This window comes from Ovis canadensis, chromosome 1 (assembly GCF_042477335.2).
Source record: "Ovis canadensis isolate MfBH-ARS-UI-01 breed Bighorn chromosome 1, ARS-UI_OviCan_v2, whole genome shotgun sequence".
Classification (NCBI taxonomy): Eukaryota; Metazoa; Chordata; class Mammalia; order Artiodactyla; family Bovidae; genus Ovis; species Ovis canadensis.
The window spans coordinates 191,682,961-191,703,145 of record NC_091245.1 but is presented as its reverse complement, the minus strand read 5'-3'; the positions used below and the strand labels follow the sequence as shown (position 1 = coordinate 191,703,145).

At 46.7% G+C, this 20,185-nt stretch overlaps 1 protein-coding gene across 9 annotated transcripts in view; it reads right to left on the bottom strand.

Moving 5' to 3' along the window:
• The window catches only part of KALRN (kalirin RhoGEF kinase), a 695,559-nt gene extending 675,620 nt beyond the window's left edge, over nucleotides 1-19,939 (bottom strand). For all 9 annotated transcript variants that reach the window (XM_069555992.1, XM_069555980.1, XM_069556000.1 and 6 more), the window contains exon 1: nucleotides 19,544-19,939. In XM_069555992.1, the coding sequence (XP_069412093.1) occupies nucleotides 19,544-19,616 (73 nt within the window). In that variant the 5' untranslated portion in view covers nucleotides 19,617-19,939. The remainder of the gene's footprint in view (nucleotides 1-19,543) is intronic.
• Nucleotides 19,940-20,185: the final 246 nt, after the last annotated feature.

Sequence of the window (20,185 nt, the reverse complement as noted above, 5' to 3'; positions counted from 1 at the left end):
GAATTCCACATTATAGGAAAAGAATACACGTCTATTCTTAGGGAGATTTTATCACATACTCACAAAGCTCATACTGACAAGAAACTAATTAGTTCATCGGTGGACAGTACATCCTAAACCAGCCTGCTGTTCAATGGTTCCAACTGTGGGAAAGATAATCTGAAAGTCCCTGGTCTGGTGTCTGGACTCAGTCAGGCACAGTGTGGAAGGCCAGCTCTCTGGCACCATGAATCTAGGGGCCACATGTTAGGGAAGTCCTGAGGGGTATGTTCTGAGGGTTCTCCAAAGCCTGCAGGGAAGGACCAGGACTGGGACAGAAAAGAAAACCATACCAGAGGTCTCTGATGCTTGCACACACTCAGGCAGAGAATGATAGCACATTCTCCATTTGCTTCCAGAGGCTTCTGCAACATTTTAAATAAAGCAGTAACAGGAAGATGGGGCATAGGAGAGGAAATGCTACCATGGCTGATGCTGAAAAGACTCAAGCCTCTCATAGGCAACCATCTATACCTAATCTCGTTTTCTTGTTGCCTAGGAACAGTCGCAAAGCATGCTGGGAAGGGTAGCTTAAGCATCCAGGTGCAGGCTCTGTGGGTTCCCTAGACCAATTCTTGACCCAAACCCAACTTTATTCGTCTATCTGAGCTTGCATTTGGCTAGAGGCCTGGGGACTTCCCCGTTTTGCACATGGCAGACACTCTCCCTAGGAAGGAAAAAAATTAATTTGACACAAGCAATCAATCCCACTGGAATGTTTGCGCACACTGAGCCAAGCAGAAATGGATCCTAAAGGGAGTACTTCTGGGAGGTGATGGGAATTTTAATGCTGAAAAATGATACTGTGTCAAGAACCAAGTATGATGGAGGAAGCACACACATTTGTCTCCAAAGCATGAGTAACACACACACACGCACATGGCACATACACACACAGAAGCAAGTACACGCACCATCCTTGTGGGGAAAGGTATCTGGGTGTATAATTGTCCAGGCTTCCATCACTCTGTTTATTTTTTGTATTCAAAATGTTTTAAGAGATTGAAGAATACAGCAGTGTTAAACCCCTTTAAAGTAGAAAGCTAGAGAAGCTTGTGAAATGTTCCTGTGATTCCAGTGTGATTCCTGAGGTGGCAGGCTTGGTGAAAGCACTCACCACCTCTAATTCCCCATGATCCCACAAAACCCTCTGCCTTTGCCAGGAATTCCCTCCCTACCCTGTCAACTCTGGATAATGAGAGCATCTTCCAAATGCATTCAAGCATCTCCTACTCTATGACCACCACCAGCACCACATCTGTCAAAATAGGCTTCACCATGCTCTTGTTTATGTCCCTGAATTCCGCTAGCGTAGTCATATCATATATTTGGGATGTTTCAATGTACTTTGAAAAAAAAACTCTAATGTTTCCCTCTATCAAAATGTGAGTTATCTGAAGGTCTAAAGAATGTGAGGGAAAGAAGATGGAGTTCTGGGAAGAAGGAAAGGTAGAAGAAAGCCAAAACAGTAGTTCAATTACCCAGTGCCTCCTCTTGAGATGATGTGGTTGGGCTGGGTTTGCACACGCTCTAGGGAAATGAAAACTTTGGATTGCTTTCGCCATCTTCTCTAGGTGACTCAAAGGAAAAGTTCAAGGACATGAGCTGGCAGGAATATCATTAAGTCAGTCCTCCTTGTGCCTTGAGAGAGCTAGCAGAACAGCTCTGAGGGATCCCTGGTAAGGGCATTCTCGAGGGTGCTCATACACATCCCTAATGACAGACTTGGGGTCCACAGGAACAGACTGAGAAGTGTGGGCTTTTCAACACAGACCCAGAAGTCCCAGAAACAGGGCTCCTCTTTCAAAAGGTTCTAAGGACCAAAACAGTTTTAAGTTACTGCTGACCATCAGTTGATTCTCAGGGGAATTAGAGCCCTTGATCACCAAGCAAGGATGTGGGGTCACCTGTGAGCTCTGGCATCAGGGGTCTGAGCATGCGGTCTAGAGATGCTCAGACAAGAGGCCTCAGAAGGATGGAAAGCCTTCAGGGAACCTGAGACTACTTACCTCCTGGTTTCCATCCCTGCTGGCTTTACTATGGTCTAATTAGCTCAGAATGTTAACCATGGAAGATGCTTTTGAGACCACCTCACCCACCTCCCACATCGGTCTCAGAAAGGGAAAGGAATTTACCACACTCATCAATCACAACGCTGGGCTCTGGATGCCCAGCTTATCACTCTTTCCACTTAAACCTAAACACCTGACACCACTATTTGCCTATTTTGTTAGTTTTTCCTGAACTGTCTTGTTCGCCATTCTCCCAGTTTCTGCCACCTTTACCGGGAATAGAGTTCTCATTCACCCTGATCAAATGAGAAATAATGCTCATAGCTACTAGGGCTACTCAAGCCCCAGAGGCCTGGAGCCAAGAACAGTACATGAAACACTGAAGTCTTCCTGTGTTAAAAGAAGCAGAAGAGCTTTGGTTAAAGAAAACACCAATAAATAACTCCACGGCAAAAGACTCAGAGCAACAGTCCCAATCTGGACTTCATTTTTCTACCTATTTATGATGTATCTCAATTAATCTTATTTCTATAGCATACACATTCATGAAAACCTAGGGTGATGTTAAAGGAATTAGCTTTATTTGGAAAAAGCAAAACTGACTGCAACTTGTCATTTTAGGAGGCTGAAAAGACTCAGAAAGCAGATCCTAGCAAGGTAAGAGGGAATCCAGACCCATTAGAGGCCCCTAATTCAAATGTTAGTCATACACACCAGACAGAAATGCAGGCATCAGCAGAGCAGCTCTGTGAGTAATCCATCACCACCCATCACCCTCCTAAAGCTGGGAACCCACTGAAGATAGAGACTGTGCGATACTCCCCTCTGGACCACAGCGCACGGGATGTAAGAAGTGCTCACTAACTGCTTGCTGGGAGAATCGACAATGCCTCGCTCACACGCTTCTGTGCACACGCACACACAAGTGTAGACAGAATCACAATGAGGACAGTCTTAGAATCAAGCCCCATTTCTAAACCTTTTTCCCCAAAAACTATTATTTTAACTAGGGTAATACTGTTCCAAATACAATGTATTTTTCTCTTTTGCATGTCCTTATGTATATTTAGCCTCCTCCTTACTCTATCAGAAGCATCTACTTGCCTCAGGGAAGTTCAGGACAGTTGTAGCAGCAGGCAAAGAGAAAGTGTTCATGTTTAGTTGTTGACATCCTGGGTAGGACTTTTTTTAGTGTTCAGCTTGAATTCTTGACACATTCTCGTGGGGATCAACACATCAAGATCCAAAATGGGTGGACCTGACCATGGAGATCACTTTAAAACAGAGGTAAATCGTACTCAAGATGTCACATTAGGGAGATCCTTGCTACAAGAGAAGGAGAAGAAGCCTTTTTCCTCAAGTATCAGGAGAATGTGGCAAAAATCCAGTCTAGGTGATCAGACACCAGGGTCTCAGCCTCCTCCCATATGCCACCTCAAGGCCCAACCAGAGTTTGGGGTGAAGGAGGCAGCTTTAGAATATAACACCTCAACAGGTGTGAAGGCACCTGAGAACCCTCAGGCCACTCCTGAAGTGGCTGCAGGCCTCTAGGATAACAGCTGTCATTCAGTCCCCTACCCTGATCCACATGGTGTGATGGGAAGAAACAGCATTGGCCTAGTGGGTATATAGTTAGACAAGCCAGGCACAGAGGTTCTGACTTTTCACAGCTGGCAATGAGTGAGATGGGGAGCTGCATATTTCTTCATTCCCTGATGATGGAACTCAGAGATGCTCAGAGAGCCAGTGACCTGAGCAGGCAGAGCCCTGGGGTTGGGAATAGGAGGCTGCCATGCACAGGGACGTTGACCCCACAGTCAGGACATGATTGCTACTGCTTGCTATCAGACAATATCACAGCAAGAAAACACAAGGACAGGGATCAGATCAGACCAGCCCCGCCCCCATAAGGCAAAGACCAGGGGAATCCAACCATCATACCAGGACTCCAAGTAGCCCTCTCCCCTTACCCCCACCGCTATCACCACAAGTTCACAGGGGCACCTCTGCAGACCCAGATCAAGAGAAGTGGGAGAACAGGAGAAAAACCAAGTGAATGGGAAATTTACCTGTAAGAAACAGCCATCTAAAAACAATGACATACTACAAACTAGCCACGTTGAGGTGGAGGGAGATCAGCTCCACATTAGAAAATTTTTAAAGCTACATTTCCTTTGCACATTTGGGTGATACGGAATGTGCAACTGAGCTGCAGTGTCACCCATCAGAGAAAAACCCAGTCATTCTGGGCAGTTAGATGAGCCACTCTTCCACTCACACACACGTCTCTTTTCCGAAAGCAAATGGAACACATCATGAAACGTTTCACTCCAGCCCTGGTGCAGCCAATTCCCTACCAGACATGAAAAAATGTACAGTCCTCAAAGGAGGTACCGCTGTCACTGCCATCCAAGTCCCCTGGCTCTGCTTTCAACCACACTCAAAACCAAGGGAGACCCCAGAAAAAGGCAGCAGAAAAAAATCCCTTTTCATTGACTCAGCAGTTTCATTTGTCCAGAGTATTTTCCTTCTATTATCTCGCTTTATCTCATATTGCTCCTATGATGTATGGCAGGGCAAGCATGTTTACCTCTCTCTTCAGATGAGGAAAGACAGGTCCCATCTGTAAAAACAGACATTTTAACTGGCTTGGCGAAGTCACAGAGATAATTAGTTGTGGGTAGAATTGGAAACCGAGGTCTCCTGAATCACATCCTTGGATTCTTCTAGCCAAACACAAACTATGGCTTTTGCACACACAACCTAAAGCACTTCCATACCTGTGGTATTGGAATTAACTTTCACTCAAACCCACAAAACACATGTGGCTCTTTTTGGCTAATTGTGACTGCAAATCTGGCTCCTAAGTCACTTAAAGGCATACAGCAGAAGAAGCCAAGAATGGCCTCTACCGTTTATTTAAATGTCATTAATAAAAGCGTCAGTGAACACTGCACAGAAAGTTAGCCTCCAGAGAACAGGACTGGCTGCTCTCCCTCCTTCCTGAGAATAAAAGCAGACGAAGCATCCTGATCCTGTGGTTGTCCTGCCGTCACCTCTGAAAGAGATTAAATAATGGGTGATGCTCTTGCTACTCTTTGGACCAAATAATGCTCCAGAACAAACATTCGTCCTCAGAAAAGCTGGGTTATAAATGTCCACTATTAAGAGGACGGCTAAATAAAATGCGGCACATCCACACAACAGAATGCGACGCAACTCTTCAAACAAATGGGGGAGAACACACGCACTGACATGGAAAATGGCCACAATTACCAAGTGACACAAGCAAACTGCAGAATAAAGGGGACAGCATAATTCTCTTTTTTTGTCAAAATATGAAAGAAAGCTATGCATTTGTGATAAATACATACTTACATATGTTACAGGTACCTATGTCAGTCAAATTTATCTTAACACCAGGGGAAAGGAGGGAGAAAGAGCATTCACTTTTAAACATCCTGAAACCGTCCTGTCCTTTCATTTTGTGTTAACTATTTCTTACAACAGCATCAATGCCTTTCCTCCTCCAGACAAGGGACACAATCCTCTGTCTTCTTTCATTACCCCATATAAAGAGTATTAGCTTATGAATGTCTCACTTTGCTCAACAGATACATGTACACTGATATATCATACATTGAAACTAATTGGGGGAAATGGCTTCATTTAGGAAAAAGTCTAAATGTCTAAATAAATGCTCTATGAAAGTATATCGGAAACCAAATCTCTCTAAACAAAACCTTGTTTACCACCTACTTAAATTACCTTTTAACTTATAGACAATAAACACATACGAGATGAGTCAACGAATGAGTGAAATCCCCTTTCTGCTTGACTTCCAATGAGCCATTTTTCCCTGTATCAATCTTCTCCTAACCCAAAAAGACTATAAACTCTTCAGGGACAAGGACCATTTGTTACTCACCTTTAGTAACTCCTTTAGTACCTGGCATAATAATGGGCACATCGTAGACATTCAGTCAATATTGTTTAGTCGATCCACTTGAATGTTTGAACTTCCCTATGTGGATATGAAATTAAAAGAGGCTTCCTCCTTGGAAGAAAAGCTATGATCAACTTAGAAAGCATTTTAAAAAGCAGAGATGCTACTTTGCTGACAAAGGTCGATACAATCAAAGCTATGGTTTTTCCAGTAGTCATGTATGGATGTGAGTTGGACCATAAAGAAGGCTGAGCTTTTGAACTGTGGTGTTGGAGAAGACTCTTGAGAATCCCTTGGACTGCAAGATCAAACCAGTCCATTCTGAAGGAGATCAGTCCTGAATATTCATTGGAAAAACTGATGCTGAAGCTGAAACTCCAATACTTTGGCCACCTGATGCAAAGAGCTGCCTCACTGGAAAAGACCCTGATGCTGGGAAATATTGAGGGCAGGAGGAGAAGGGGACAACAGAGGATGAGATGGTTGGATGGCATCACCAAGTCAATGGATATGAATTTGAGCAAGCTCCAGGAGATGGAGAAGGACAGGGAAGCCTGGGGTGCTGCAGTCCATGGGGTCGCAAAGAGTCGGACATGACTGAGCAACTGAACAACTACAACAATGTGTATTTTTGCAAAAGAAGGGTACTTCGTTAGTTTTCCAGTGCCTATGGGATATTTGTAATCAAGCAATAAAAGATCCCCTCTAATTAATCCAGAATAAACAACAAGTGTTCGCTATATTTTACAGTAAATATTGATTTCATAGGTCTTTTTGTTTAAGGTAGAATTGCTTGTCTACACAAAACAGATTCATTTCCTTAGCACAATGTTTCATTATAAAACTCCCAAATGACCTGCACACCAATAAATAGCTCTTATAAAAAGAAAAAAATTCAAGCCAACAAATACTAATCAAGCAAGTATATGCAAGGCACTATGTTAATGGTGAGAAGAAGACAGACAAGTCCAAAGCAAAAGGTAGAGCCTACTTGGGGAAACCAGACATGACCGTTTTCCAAGGTGGAGCTTCCAAAACGTCTCGGAGTCATCGATGTTGAATAAGTTCTGGAAAGAAACTAATGTCCAAACAAGTCTAGTGTACAGCTCACCTCCACCTTGGACATCTCATCCAAGTCACCAAATAAGGACTCAAGAATCCCCTATTTTCACCTCTACTCTAGGGCTCCAGGGCTGAGCGAGATGCAGAAGTCTGCACACCTAGCTCACTTTGAATTCAACTGGACAGATCATTCTTTAAAGCAATTCTCACCCATTCTCCAGAGAATGGATCCAATCCATCTCCTCTCTTTACGGGATCTCAGCACCCCACAGTCCTTCAGATGATCTTGGATCCCATTCACAGAGAACAATGAAGTCAGTCTTCTTAACAGCTTAATAAGGACTTTACCATCTGACCTATACATCTGACCTGAAAACCTCCTGGTCTTTTCCCACAGCCACAGAGGAAGAGGTGTCCCTCCATCCCGCAGATAACCTCTTTGCCTGGGAACCTCATCCTTTCCAACTTCTGAAGAAGGTAGTGCCCACTCTGATACCCTATCCACACACATACCACTTTCTATCACCTTCAGTGTCTACCACTATTTCCTCCCGTGATTTTTTTCTCAAACACTCAAAGATTTTTCTCTCTCTTTAGAGCAAACAAACAAAACTTCACTGGACCTGATAACTTTTTTAAAAATTTATTGAAGTACAATTTGCATGCATAAAATTCCATATATAATTCTACAAATCACTGAAAGCTCACAAACAGATCACACCATACCTATGACCAAGAAACAAGACAACCAGTACTCCCAAAATGCCCCTTCAGTTACCATTGATTATTTTCCTTACTTTTATTAGCAAACCTCTTCAACAATGGTCTATCTTCATTTTTACCATCTCTTCAGCTATTTCAGAATAAGCATCCCCTCTTCCATGAATTCTCCCCACACCCATGCAGATGAGGCTGTTGATCCTTCCTCTCTGTTCTCAACGTACAGCATACAATCCTTTGTTTATGTGTCAGGCAACTCCACCAGACAGTCACCCTCCATGTCAGAAAGATGATTTCTAACTTGCTGGTATGGCCTCAGCCTGGCACTTAATTAGGTTCATAGCTGGTGTTTGACACTTGAATATGAGTGAATGCAAGAATGAATGAAAAGATCCACTCACTGTAATCTAGTGTTTGCTGAAACTGATCAGTCTCTGTCCAGTTCTCATCAAAAGTAATCATGATATTTAGCTGTCAAATGCAATGGCTAGGATCATGAGAGTGACTAGAAAATTATACCGTTCCAATCACTGCTTAAGCATTCTCTTTATATCCAAATATTTGAGCCCATTATGTGCCAATGGCCTGGGGTACAGAGACAACATCTTGCACCCACCCTACAAATGAAAGCTGTGACATCATTCCCAATGGCACTCTGTCTTTTCATGGCCATAGACCCAACATGGAGTCCTGCCAATCTTTCCCCTTAACTGCTCCTGAAGATACTCCTCCCTCTTCCCACAATCTCCTTTCCAGGAGAGTAACAAGTCAGAGACAGGAATCCCCCAGGAGCCCCAGACCCCTCCCCCTAGCCCCCTTTTGTCACATCCAATTAACCATCTGCCATTCTCCTGGGTCTCTCTCTAGGCCCACTGTCCAGCTGCCAACCGAACACTGTGCTTCCCCACCCCCATACCCCATAGATGCCCATTGTCCCTGGGCTGCAGGGTAAGAGTAGAGCCACATTCCCAGTCCCTGCCTGCCATGCCCTGGAATAACTAACTGCAAGCTTAAAAATCACATCCCTACATATGTGGAAAGAAGGAAGGAAAGGAGAGAGGGAGGGAAGGGGAGAAGGAGAAGGGAAAGGAGGGAGGAAAGATGGGGAGGGTATCACAGGGGAGGGGAGTGGAGAGGAGGAAGCTACTGAAGCATAATTTGGAAATTCTAACCAGTAATATGATATTATATGCAATACAGTCTTACTAGTAATATATATGGTCATATTCTATTATATATAGTGATATTCTATTACCAGAAGTATGATCCCATTTCTATTACTAATTACAAGACGAATATAACTATCACAATCTATAGCTACGAAATCAAGTGATCCTGATAGGTAAGGTTTATTTTTTTACCCATTTTACACATAAGGAAACTGAATCTCAGGAAGGCTGTACTTTGTACAAGACACACAGTAAGTTCCTGTTCTAAGACTCTGATTCTGAAACTGAGCCACACCTACGGAAATTTCCACCTCCTCCTACTCCAGGGAATAGAAACCCAGTCCCCCAGAGCCCACCTTTTGGTAATAGGATCCATACGATCCCCTGGATTCCTACTCCGTCCCCTAGAGGGCCACATAACATGCCTCTCTAGACGACAGTTCTTGGGTCTGCCCCCGAAATGAGAGCTGAAGGGAGGGCTTTGGGGCCAAAGGAATGGGTGTGCTCACTGGCATCGTCCTCTGGTTTGAAGCATTCCTCTTCATGGAGAATGGGCAAGAGGCTCCTCCATGACCCCTGTCTGCTTCCTCTTTGTTTGAGAGCCTGAGAAGGCAATGGCGACCCACTCCAGTATTCTTGCCTGGAAAATCCCAAGGACAGAGGAGCCTGGTAGGCTGCAGTCCATGGGGTCGCTGAGTCGGACACGACTGAGCGACTTCACTTTCACTTTCCACTTTCATACACTGGAGAAGGAAATGGCAACCCACTCCAGTATTCTTGCCTGGAGAATCCCAGGAACGGGGGAGCCTGGTGGGCTGCCGTCTATGGGGTCGCGCAGAGTTGGACACGACTGAAGTGACTCAGCAGCAGAGGCATTAAGGAAACGGAAAATTCAGAACAGGTCAGTCCCTGACAGAGCACCCGATGGCCAGGCATAAGCCCTCCTCAGGAAGCTGCCCCAATAACTTCTTGCCTGAATCCTCCTCCTCTGTCCTCCCCTCATTCATCCTCCACCACCTCGCCCCCACCCCCCAGCTCCCCCGACAACTTGCCTTTCTGACTCACACTCTGTAGGAAGTGATTCTACAGACCCCTCTAGAGCCTGGAGCAGATCCCACCTCAACCTGCAGAAGAAAGCCACAAGTACTTCTAAAAGGATTGCTATTTTGGGACCTCCCTTTCTAATTTCTCTGCCCAAGGAACCTTTTAGAGCCATGCCAACCCAGCTCACCCACTTCGCAGCTGCCCTCAGCTTGTACTATCCACCCCAAGCACAGGACCATAAGCCCCTGATTCCCCAAGCCAGGCGATGCTCTCTCTTTTGGGGGTTACTGGCCAAGCACAGGTGCCCTCATCTGAGCGGCAGGCCAGCTGGCTATTTTACTGAGGTCCTTCCCCCAGTCTCCTCCTCTGGGCCGAGGCTCACCCCCAGCTACCTTGGAGATCCACCCCAACGCGCTCATCCAGGATCTTCCTTCAACTGCTCCTCTTTTCCAAATAGTCATTCCCTTCCCCAAGCCTGCCTTCTCCCTCCTCCCCACTCCTAGGTATTTACAGATCTTCTCTACCTAAAAAAAGCCTCCCCTCAACTCTGCTACCCATCTCCAACTACTTTTATTATTTTTAACCTTCCCTTCACAGCCAAACTTTTCCAAAGAGTCATCTATATGCACTCCCACCACTTCCTCCCCATCCACTCAACTCCCTATTCCCCTTGAAATTTGAATTCCACCTCCCATACACAAGTGAATGTTATTTCAAAGGTTACCAGTGATCTCCCAGTTTCCAGAACCCAGAAGGTTTGTTCATCCCCCTCTCCCTCAGCCTCTCTGCAGCACTAGATCCTGTCGATGGCCGGACTGTTTCCAAGCCCTGCTCTTTCCTGGTTCTCTTCCAGCCCTTCACTCGGGTCTACAGCTCTGTCCTTGGCCCTCTGCCCTTAAGTCTGTATACGCTTTTCATTTATTATCTCGTCTATTCTGATAGCTCCAGCCACAACTTCTTACTGATATCTCCCAAATCTGTATTTCCGTCTCTGGCCTCCCTCCAAAGCTCCAGACTCCCTCCGCTATCCGCCTACTGAATCAACACCTCCCTAAGCTATTTCACTGACACCTGAAAAGCAACATGTCCTAAAGAAAGTTCCCAAATCCTCCCTCTCCTCTGCCTCCCCACAGCTGCTCCTCCTCTTCCTGAACTCCTGATTTTCATTTAGGGTACTTCCCTCCTCCCCGTTACCCAACTAAGCTTTGAAGTCATCTTTGAGACCTGCCTCTTCCTTAACACCTCTACATCCAAGTTACCAAGTCCTACAGACATTACCTCCATGAGTTTCCTCAAAGGCACCCCTGCCTCCCCATTTCAACTCTGCCGTCTCACGTTCAGACCCTCCTAACCTTTCACAGTGGCCTCCCAATCCAGCTCTGGCTACCAGTTCCTCCCCTGTTGCAACTGACCCTCTGCGGGGCAGCCAGATTTATCTTCCTGATGACATCAGCATCCCAGTCAGAAACTTCCAGTGGCTCCTGAAAGCAGACTGAAGAAAGACCATACTCTTTGGCCTGTCATTCAAAGCCTGTGGTTATCTAAGAGTCCAGTAGATGTTTAATAAATGAAGCAATCAATCAACTTGGTCCCCATCCCCTCCTGACTTTGCTCTCCCATTGATCCTCCACCTGCATCCTCTGAGTCATATAAACTGGACCACTGACTGTCCCCAAATATGCCATGGATGGTCGCACCCTTTTTTAACACTGTTCGAACACTGTCTTCCCCATCTAAAGTCTACCCATCCTTCAAGTCTCAAGAAGTAACTACTTCCCTGAGGACACAGTTCATTTGCCACTTTTCACTTGTTTATCCCTCATATCTGTGTTTTCTAGCTAATATCCAGCTGTCTTCTAATAAAGCCATGGGACAGAAGGGGAGGAGAGGAAGCTAATTCTCCAACAGTTTCTTCTTTACTTCTTCGTAATAATTCCTCTGTCCTCCCAGCTAATTCTCTCTGTTCCCTCACTCAACAGCAGACGCAATTTCAAGCAGCTCTATTGATCCAACAGCCCTGTGGCTGTCAATCATTTCCTAGTTATTCTGCTGCCAGTCATTCACACTCAAAGGAGTGGCAGGAGGAGTCTGAACAGCATGCAGACAGAGCAGGAGCAGGAACAGACTGATCCACTGCACCCACCTGAGGCTCAGCGGAAGCAAGACCCCCTTTCTTGCTGGGCTTCTCTAGATGGTATGGGGCCATGTGGCCCAGGGCCTGGGGGACTAGCATTTTTATACTTTGGTGGAGGAGAAGTACCCTGATTTGTTGTAACGAGGGTGCCCCATCAAGTTCCCATGGGAAACCAAACTGAGAAGGATTGGAAAAGGTCCTGTGGAGGCCAAATTTAATAAAAGAATACTTGCCAGAAGAGGTACTTAGGGTAATAGAATGTTCGATTTGGAAAGAACTATCTACATAAATTTGGAGAGAATTGTACAACTTATAAAGACCTTTCACATACAGTGTCTTATTTGAGTCTTTCAACAACCCTATAAGGGAACTGGAGTGGGGGCAGGCATCATCCTCAGCTTACACTCTAGGTGTTACTTGCTCACCCAAGTCATCCAGATAAGTACAGAGCAATGGGGAGGGTTCACCTCCTTCTCTCTTACCTGACCTTCTCAGCCTCTTTCACAGGCTTTTTCTCTCTTTCCCATCCCTTAAATTCAAGTGCTCCCTGAGGGGGGTATTATAATTATATCCATTTTCCTTCCTGCTCTATATTCTTTCTTGCAATGATTTTACACACTCCCAGAGCACAGCACATGGCTACACTAGGCACTCGATAAATATTTGTCAAACAAATGACTAAATGAATGAAAGAAAAAGAGCCAAGGCCCAGACTCTAGCCTTCTGATTCCACCCAGGCTCCTGCACACCACTGTGATGCCTCTCCAGCACCCCCTTCACTTCATGTCAAAAGCCCCGTGTGGTCCCCCTTCAGGAGAGTCCCTCAGCCTCTGTGCCATCACATTCACTTAATAATGACAACAACAGCTAAGGACAGCTAGGATTTCTTGTGTTCCTAATGTGGGTCAGAAACCACCAGATGTTATTTACATGTTTTTCCTATTTAATGCTCTCAACCTGTGAAATAAGCATTCTTGGTCCCATTTTGCAGAAGACTGAGGATGACATAGATTATATAATTTATTCAATATTCCACCCCTGATTAGCGCTGAGCCTATCTGATCCAAAACCCATGATCATCCAGCTTCCTGGCCTTAGCACCACTGACATTAGGAAGCTGGAGAATTTTTTATTGTCCTGTGCAATATAAGATGTTCAGCAGTATTCTAGACTTTTACCCAAAAATTCCAGTTGCCACCCCCTCCCTGAGTTATGGCAACCAAAAAATGTCTCCAGACACAGCCAAATATTTCTTGGAGGACAAAACTGCCCCCATTTGAGAACCACTAAACTCCGGGAGTTGGTGATGGACAGGGAGGCCTGGCGTGCTGCGATTCATGGGGTTGCAAAGAGTCAGACGCGACTGAGCCACTGAACCGAACTGAACTGAAACTAAAGCCTACTGCCTACCTCCAAAAGTGAACTACCAAGCTCCAGAACCAGAAAGAACTGGAAAAGTAAAAGCGTTCATTCTTCAACAGCTAAAAAGGACCTCTAGTTCACCTATTCTGGTGTTTTACTGACACTGACAGTTGGGAAGATTTTTTTCACTTCTCAACTAATTTCTTTCTGCAGCTTCAGTTTATTCCAACACTTCTTCCATTCCCCAAGGGATTATCAAATACAACTGGATAGAATGTACCAATAATTGAGTTATTGATGATTGCTGGCACAACGATAAAGCAAAGCCTCCCAAATCTTATGGACGTGTGCATAGATGTTATATATCATAAAATATATTAATGCAGAAATAACCAATATAAATGCAATATTAAAAATATTAACAACATTCCCTTTTCAGAGCAACAAAGTCCTCTCAATACTCCATCAGAAGTTCTTGAGAAATGGCATGATCAAAAGCCCAAATCATGATGGGTGGAAGTGAAGGAGAATCAAGAAGGAATGGTAAATATTAAATTAAGCATCATGTTTACATTCTGCAGCAAACACAACATTAAAAAGAGATGTTTTTCTTTGCTGCAGAAGAGCACTCAGAAGCTAAGAGACTCCACCCCTTTCAGGTGCCTGACTATGCACGGACACGATGATATTTACCCAAAAAACTGCACACCAACATAGGGTGTTATTCCAAAATGTCCCTTGTCTATGATCTGGCCCTGACAATGTTCAGTTTTCTAGGTGGCATGGGGTTTTTATTTGAGAGAAAAATTGAAATAGTAGTCAGTGAATACCAATATATTACCACCTTAGATTCAGCAACTGCTTATATTTTGCTGTGTTTGCTTTATCTGTCAGAGGGAGATGGCTTGTTTTGGTTCGGTTTTGGTGACTCAAACTTTTTAAAAGATCTTTTAAAGAACAAATCACTTAACTATGTGAAAAGGCTAAAAACAATATAATACCTCTGATGAAGTGAGAAAATGAGTATAGACAAGTGAGTGTTGTAGGAATTCCAGGGGGAGAGTTGCTCTTGTGGGCTGTGAAAGCTTCCAGAAGAATGCGGTGCTCAAGTTTTGAAGAAAGAGTCGCATTTGTAGAGTAGGGGTGAAGAAACATGAGTCAAACTGCCCTGGGACAGTGAGAAGAGCAGCCTGGCTAAAGCTGAGGTACGAAAGACAAACTTGACCCTAAAGACAGTCGAGGGTCACTGTAGGTTCATAAACCAGGTGTGAGGAAAGTACTGCAACCTACTTTAGAAAGTGCAATCTGTCTGCAGATGCCAATTTGGAGTGGAGGTGAGAGAGCCAATTCCAACAGCCAAGAAGAAAGGCTACCGAAAGAGTCCATGGCATCATAATGGGTCTTCTGGCATAGGGCAGAAGCCCTGAGAATGAAGAGCATGGGCTCACTATGAAAGACAATTCAACAGAGATAGTTAGAAGAGAGACTCCTCAGAGACAATACCAAGGTGTTAAATATCGACCCTAGGAAAGGGAAAATGCCAGTAACAGGAATAAGGAAAACAAGAGGAGAAGCTAGTTTAGGGACTTGGAAAGACAGAGTTGAGTGTGAGGCTGACCAAAGTCCAAGTAATAGCAAACCACTAAAAATGTCTTGACTCACAAGACCAAAGCTCAACAGAAATATATAAGATATTTCCACATCGATTTCATTAAATTTATCCTCTGATTTTTTTTTCCTTTGAGTCTTAAAGAAAGAGGTTTCTCCTCAGTTCACCAAAGCCAAGATTTTACTTTTACTAGGGAACCTCCTCTGTCTCACTTCTTCAGATATCTAACTCAGTCAATCTAGCATCTTCAGTTCTTCCTGCCCAGAAGCTCCCTCCCTTCCACATCTAACGCTGTTCTGACTCTCCAACAACAACAACAAAAAAAAAATGAAAACTCTTTTTCTTAATGCTAATATCCTGTCTAACTAGCACCCAAATTCTTTTTGCTTTTACCAGTAAACTCCTATCCACCCCAAATGCCTACCCGGAATGCCTCTTCTAATACTGTGCTCCCAAGAGCTCACAGTGGCCTTCTTTTTTATCACATCCAGTGACACTTACCTGGCATTCCTCTTGTTCAACCTGTCTGCAGCCTGTCATCACATCAGAACCCACGCTGACTCCCTGGGGTCTCTAGGATCAAGTCTCCTTTGCTGCCACTTTCTAAACAAGGGTTTCTCCCCCAAATTCTAACTTTAGCCCTCTCCTCTTCCCTCCACCCCCTCCCTCTGAGAGCTGATGCATTCACAAGCCTCAGCTGCAACAAGCCTTGATGCAGAAGGCTTCCAAGATCAGCCCTACTCTCCTGCCTGTGCCCCTGTCTGGAGTCCCATTTCTCCCACAAACCGATTCCACCTGTATGCTCCTCAATCAATTCGAATTTTCCACATCCAAAGCGAACAGCATTATCTGCCCTGCAAAACCCAGCTCCTGTCCTCAACCAGAGTGCATCAATCAAGACAATGTTGGTCCTCTATGCTTTCAACCCAGTTACTCCCATTTTCTTGTGGGCTTAATTTTCTTTCCCTCCTATAACAAGTTGGTCAATAAATTCCCATATTTATGCCTTTGACAATGCCTTTCTCTCCGAGTGGTCCCTGAGTCCTCATTCTTTCTGCCACTAACCCAGCCAAGCCCCTCTCCCTCAGTTCTGGGTCACTTTTGCATTTGGATTGTTCCTCTCTCTTATCAACTCCATCTATCATATTACCCCCCAGATAAACCTTTCCAAATATCAGTTTCTTCAGGATGTAGCCTTGATCAAGAACCTAAAATGACTCCCTACCAATCTTGAATCAAATCCAATCTCCTCTCTCTTGGGCTTCCAAGACTCTCCCTATCTGGTCTTGTCCTACTTAACAAACTCTGTTTCCCATTCCTCCCTACCCTACACTTTCTGCTCCATCTTCCCGGCATCCTCAATGTCAATGCCTCAACCTCCCTGAGATTTTGTCCATGATTCTTCTCCTACCCTCCATCTCTCCTTCATAGGCTACCCTCAGTCCCTCTCCTCTGTAGTTCTGCCAACTTTTTATCTTAGAGCACCATAATGTTCAGCAGTTAATTAATCTCTAATTGAGCAGTAATTGTCAATCTTCTTTTAAAAGCTCTTGGAGAGAGACCACGTTGAACGTTTCTATCCCACAGCACCCTGGACAGCAGAAGGTTCCTTAGTAGGAGCTGAAAAGCCCTTGTTGGTTTTCTGTTCCCAATTCTGAGTTTCTATATTTCCCCTCCTCTGCCTCATAACCATGATCAATATAATTATTGTGACACACTTTCCCAGGCTTGGATCAAAGAGTTCCCAGAAAGACAGTATAGAATACACCAGAAAGACAATACAGAATATACCAGTCTGTAAGACTGGGGTGTCGTTGTGGGGTGTGTGTGCTTCTCTCTGTGTGTCTATCTATCCATGTACATGTATGTACGGATATAGGATTTAGAAAATGTAGCTTAATCCATGATCAAAAAAACTTAAGTACCAAAATAACCAGAAGAGGACAAGGAACCAAAATGACAGAATTAGTTGAAACATGCCTAATTAGAGGCAGAGTATGCCAGAGTTTTGACAAAGCAATTGCCAGTCTGGTCTTTATATGAGCAAAATTTTCCACCAGAAAGCAGGGGGTAACCCTGGCCCCAGGGACTTTGAAAATGTGTTTGAAGCTTTCTCAGTGGTTCGACTAAATAAATTTATAATCTGTCCAACCTACCAGGTGTAGAGCACTATATTCCATAAAGATTGGGGGATCAGAAAGGAGACAGTTAAGAAATATGGTCTTTTACAGGTTTAAGAATCCCCAGGCTAGAGATTGGAAGGGAGTAAGATCAGAAAGCAGAGCACAGAGGGCCACTCAGGTGGATGGTGGTCCTAGACCCTACCACAGATAGCCTGCCTCCCCTCTTACAACTTGTTACACATTGTCAGTCATTTCCAGCCTTATCTGTTGTAGATTTCACCCTTCTCTGATTTGAAGAGCACATCAAACCTAGCCCCCACCCCCACCATAAGGCTGCCCAAGAAGGAAGAAGAATACCCCCAGCAGGATTCCACAGGAGACAGTCCCCAGTCAGTTATTTACTCTGTGATTTCAGCCAGAGCTAGACAATGTAAGCCCCATGTTGTATTTTGAAAGGCCCTGGGAAAAGTAACACATTGGACCATTATAGGTCATTAACACCATTAACACTGTGTGAATTCATTTGTCAGAAATTAGCAAGCCTCCAGAAACTTGAGATCTGCTCCAAGTGCCTGGGAGGAGAACAGACAGGAACTACTGTTTGGATGGTAGAAAATGGGAAGGAGGAATGGATGCCAAAAGATAAAAGTAGGTCCAGAAAGGGAAGGTCGGAAAGCTCATACTTCAGGAGTTTTCCCCAGAACTAAGGAAAGGCAGACTTTTGTGCCAGATGAGAGACAGGAGTGGGGCCAGGTGGGGGAGTCAGGGAAGACGTCCTGGTGAATGTTTCCAGATAGGCCTTAACCCCCAGAACCTCTCTCCTAGACTATAATCTAAGGTTATAAACTCAGGTCAGGCACGTTTTTAGAATTCGTGCCTTGGTTCCTGGGCAGTGCATATGTGAGTGTAAGGGTGGGGGGAGGGGGACGCGCCAGGCGGCAGTGTATATTAGAAACCACGACTGGTTAAAAGGAACAAGGAGACAAGGCTGAGCCCTGAGAAGCAGGGTAGGATAACAGGGGCTCCTGTTTTCTCCAGGCTCTGGCATCAGCTCCTGTCCTCCACCTCTTTACTCTTCAGACCAACTAGAAAATGAACATATGGGTCGACCAACTCTTGACTTCTAAAGCCACAAGTCTCCCCAACAAAGCACCCCACCCCTTCCCCTCAGATGACCTCCAGGGCAGGGCAATGAGGTTAGGAAACAGATGGGTGTGCAGGGAGCCTCCAGAGCTAACCTGTTCCCTGACCCCACCAGTTCACGCGCTTTAACCCAATTTACAGAAAGAGGGGGTCCCCATAACTTACTGGACTCTTTGGGACAAAGATTCCAGACAAAATGGTTCCAGATATGGAAGATGGGGAGCTCTACCTACTGAGTTGGTGGAAGCCACAGGTAAAGAGGAGATGGAGAAACCCTGGTTATCAGAGAAACAGGGCCACAGGTGGTGGGAGAGGAGAGTGGTCGGCATCTGCTCTGGGAAAAGGGCTGTGCAGGCAAGGAACCTGCGACTCAGACCCAGGACTGGGTGGTGGCGGGGGCAAAGATCAACCGTGAAAGCAGGTCTGGCGGGGGAGCTCTACATACCACAGGCAAGCAAAGATTCAGTGGGTGTGTATGAGGGGGACGCTAACTCACACGTCCAGAATGAGTGATTTTTATCAAAAGCTCCTGCGTTCCCATCACTGAAGAAGAGGAGGACAAGGACGAGGTCCTAGGCGCCCACCGCCTTCCCAGCCAAGTCCGCCTCTTAAGTCTGAGACGCCCGGCTCCTCACACACATCAGGCTCCGCGGTCCACCGTCCGCCCCGCTCCTGACTGTCAGGCTGCAGCCTGCGCGACTCCCGGTCCCTCTTTGCATATCAGGGCCCGGGGCCCGTGGCCCGGAGCAGGGGTGCGGGCGCGGGGCGGCCAGAGCCAGGCTGACAGGCGCTAGGGGGAGGGGGCGCCGAGGGAGGGGCGGGGGGCGCCGGGAGCGAGAGCGGCGCGCTGCAAAGTGATCCAACCTCGCCCCATCCCCGCGCTCGGGGAGAAGGCGGCCCACCGGGACCGCCTCCCGCCTCCCCACACAGACTCCCGCAAGTGGGGTGAACGCCGAGGGGCGCCAAGCTCCCAGCCCCCACCCCTCTCCAAAACGCAACCAGCACTGCCATAACAACAAGAATCTCGGCAACTCCGGCCCGGACGACGAGGGGGACAGCACCCCCCAACACGCCCGCCCCAGCAACAGTCTCGTTCCCCAAACTTGTCCGAGAAGCCGCGTCCAGGGCAGCAGCCCCCCACCCGCCCCACCCCCCCAAGCCCCCCAGCTGCCCAGCTTACCTGTCCGGAAAAAGGCGTCCACGTCCGAGTCGGCGGCTCCTCCTTCCTCCGCTGCCCCCTCCGGGGGGTTCATGACTGGGGGAGGGCGTCCACGGGCAGCCGGGGGGCGGCCAAGCCCGGGGCCGAGCGCTGCTCTGTGGGCGGCGGGCGCTGGGCTGCGGACACCGGGCTTCGAGGGCGGCCGGCCGGGGCGGCTGGGCTGGGGCAGAGGACGCCGAGGCTCCCTCAGGCGGAGGCGCACGGCGGGCTGGGGGCGCCTGCCGCGGGCTCCCCCATGGTCCCCCTTCCCCGGGGGGCGCTGGCCGCCTGCGGTCTGCCCGGGCCGGGGTCCGAGCTGCTTGGGCGCCCGCTCTCCCTCAGCAGCGGCAGCTGGCTCTCCTTCTCGCCCGTCCGCCTGTCTCTATTGTTCAGCCCTGCTCGGCTCTCCTCTTTATTTTTCCTCCTCCCTCCCACCCTCCCTGTCTCTCTACCTCCTCCCTCCCTCGCTCTATCGCCCGCACGCTCTCAGCCTCCCTCCCTCGCTCGCTCTCTGGCTCCCCCTCTGGCTCCCTCAGCCGCCGCCGCCTCGCAGCTCCTCCCCCGGCTCCCGCTCCTCAGTCGCGGCCAACAATGCCCCGGGCAGCGCCGAGCTCAACTGAAGCT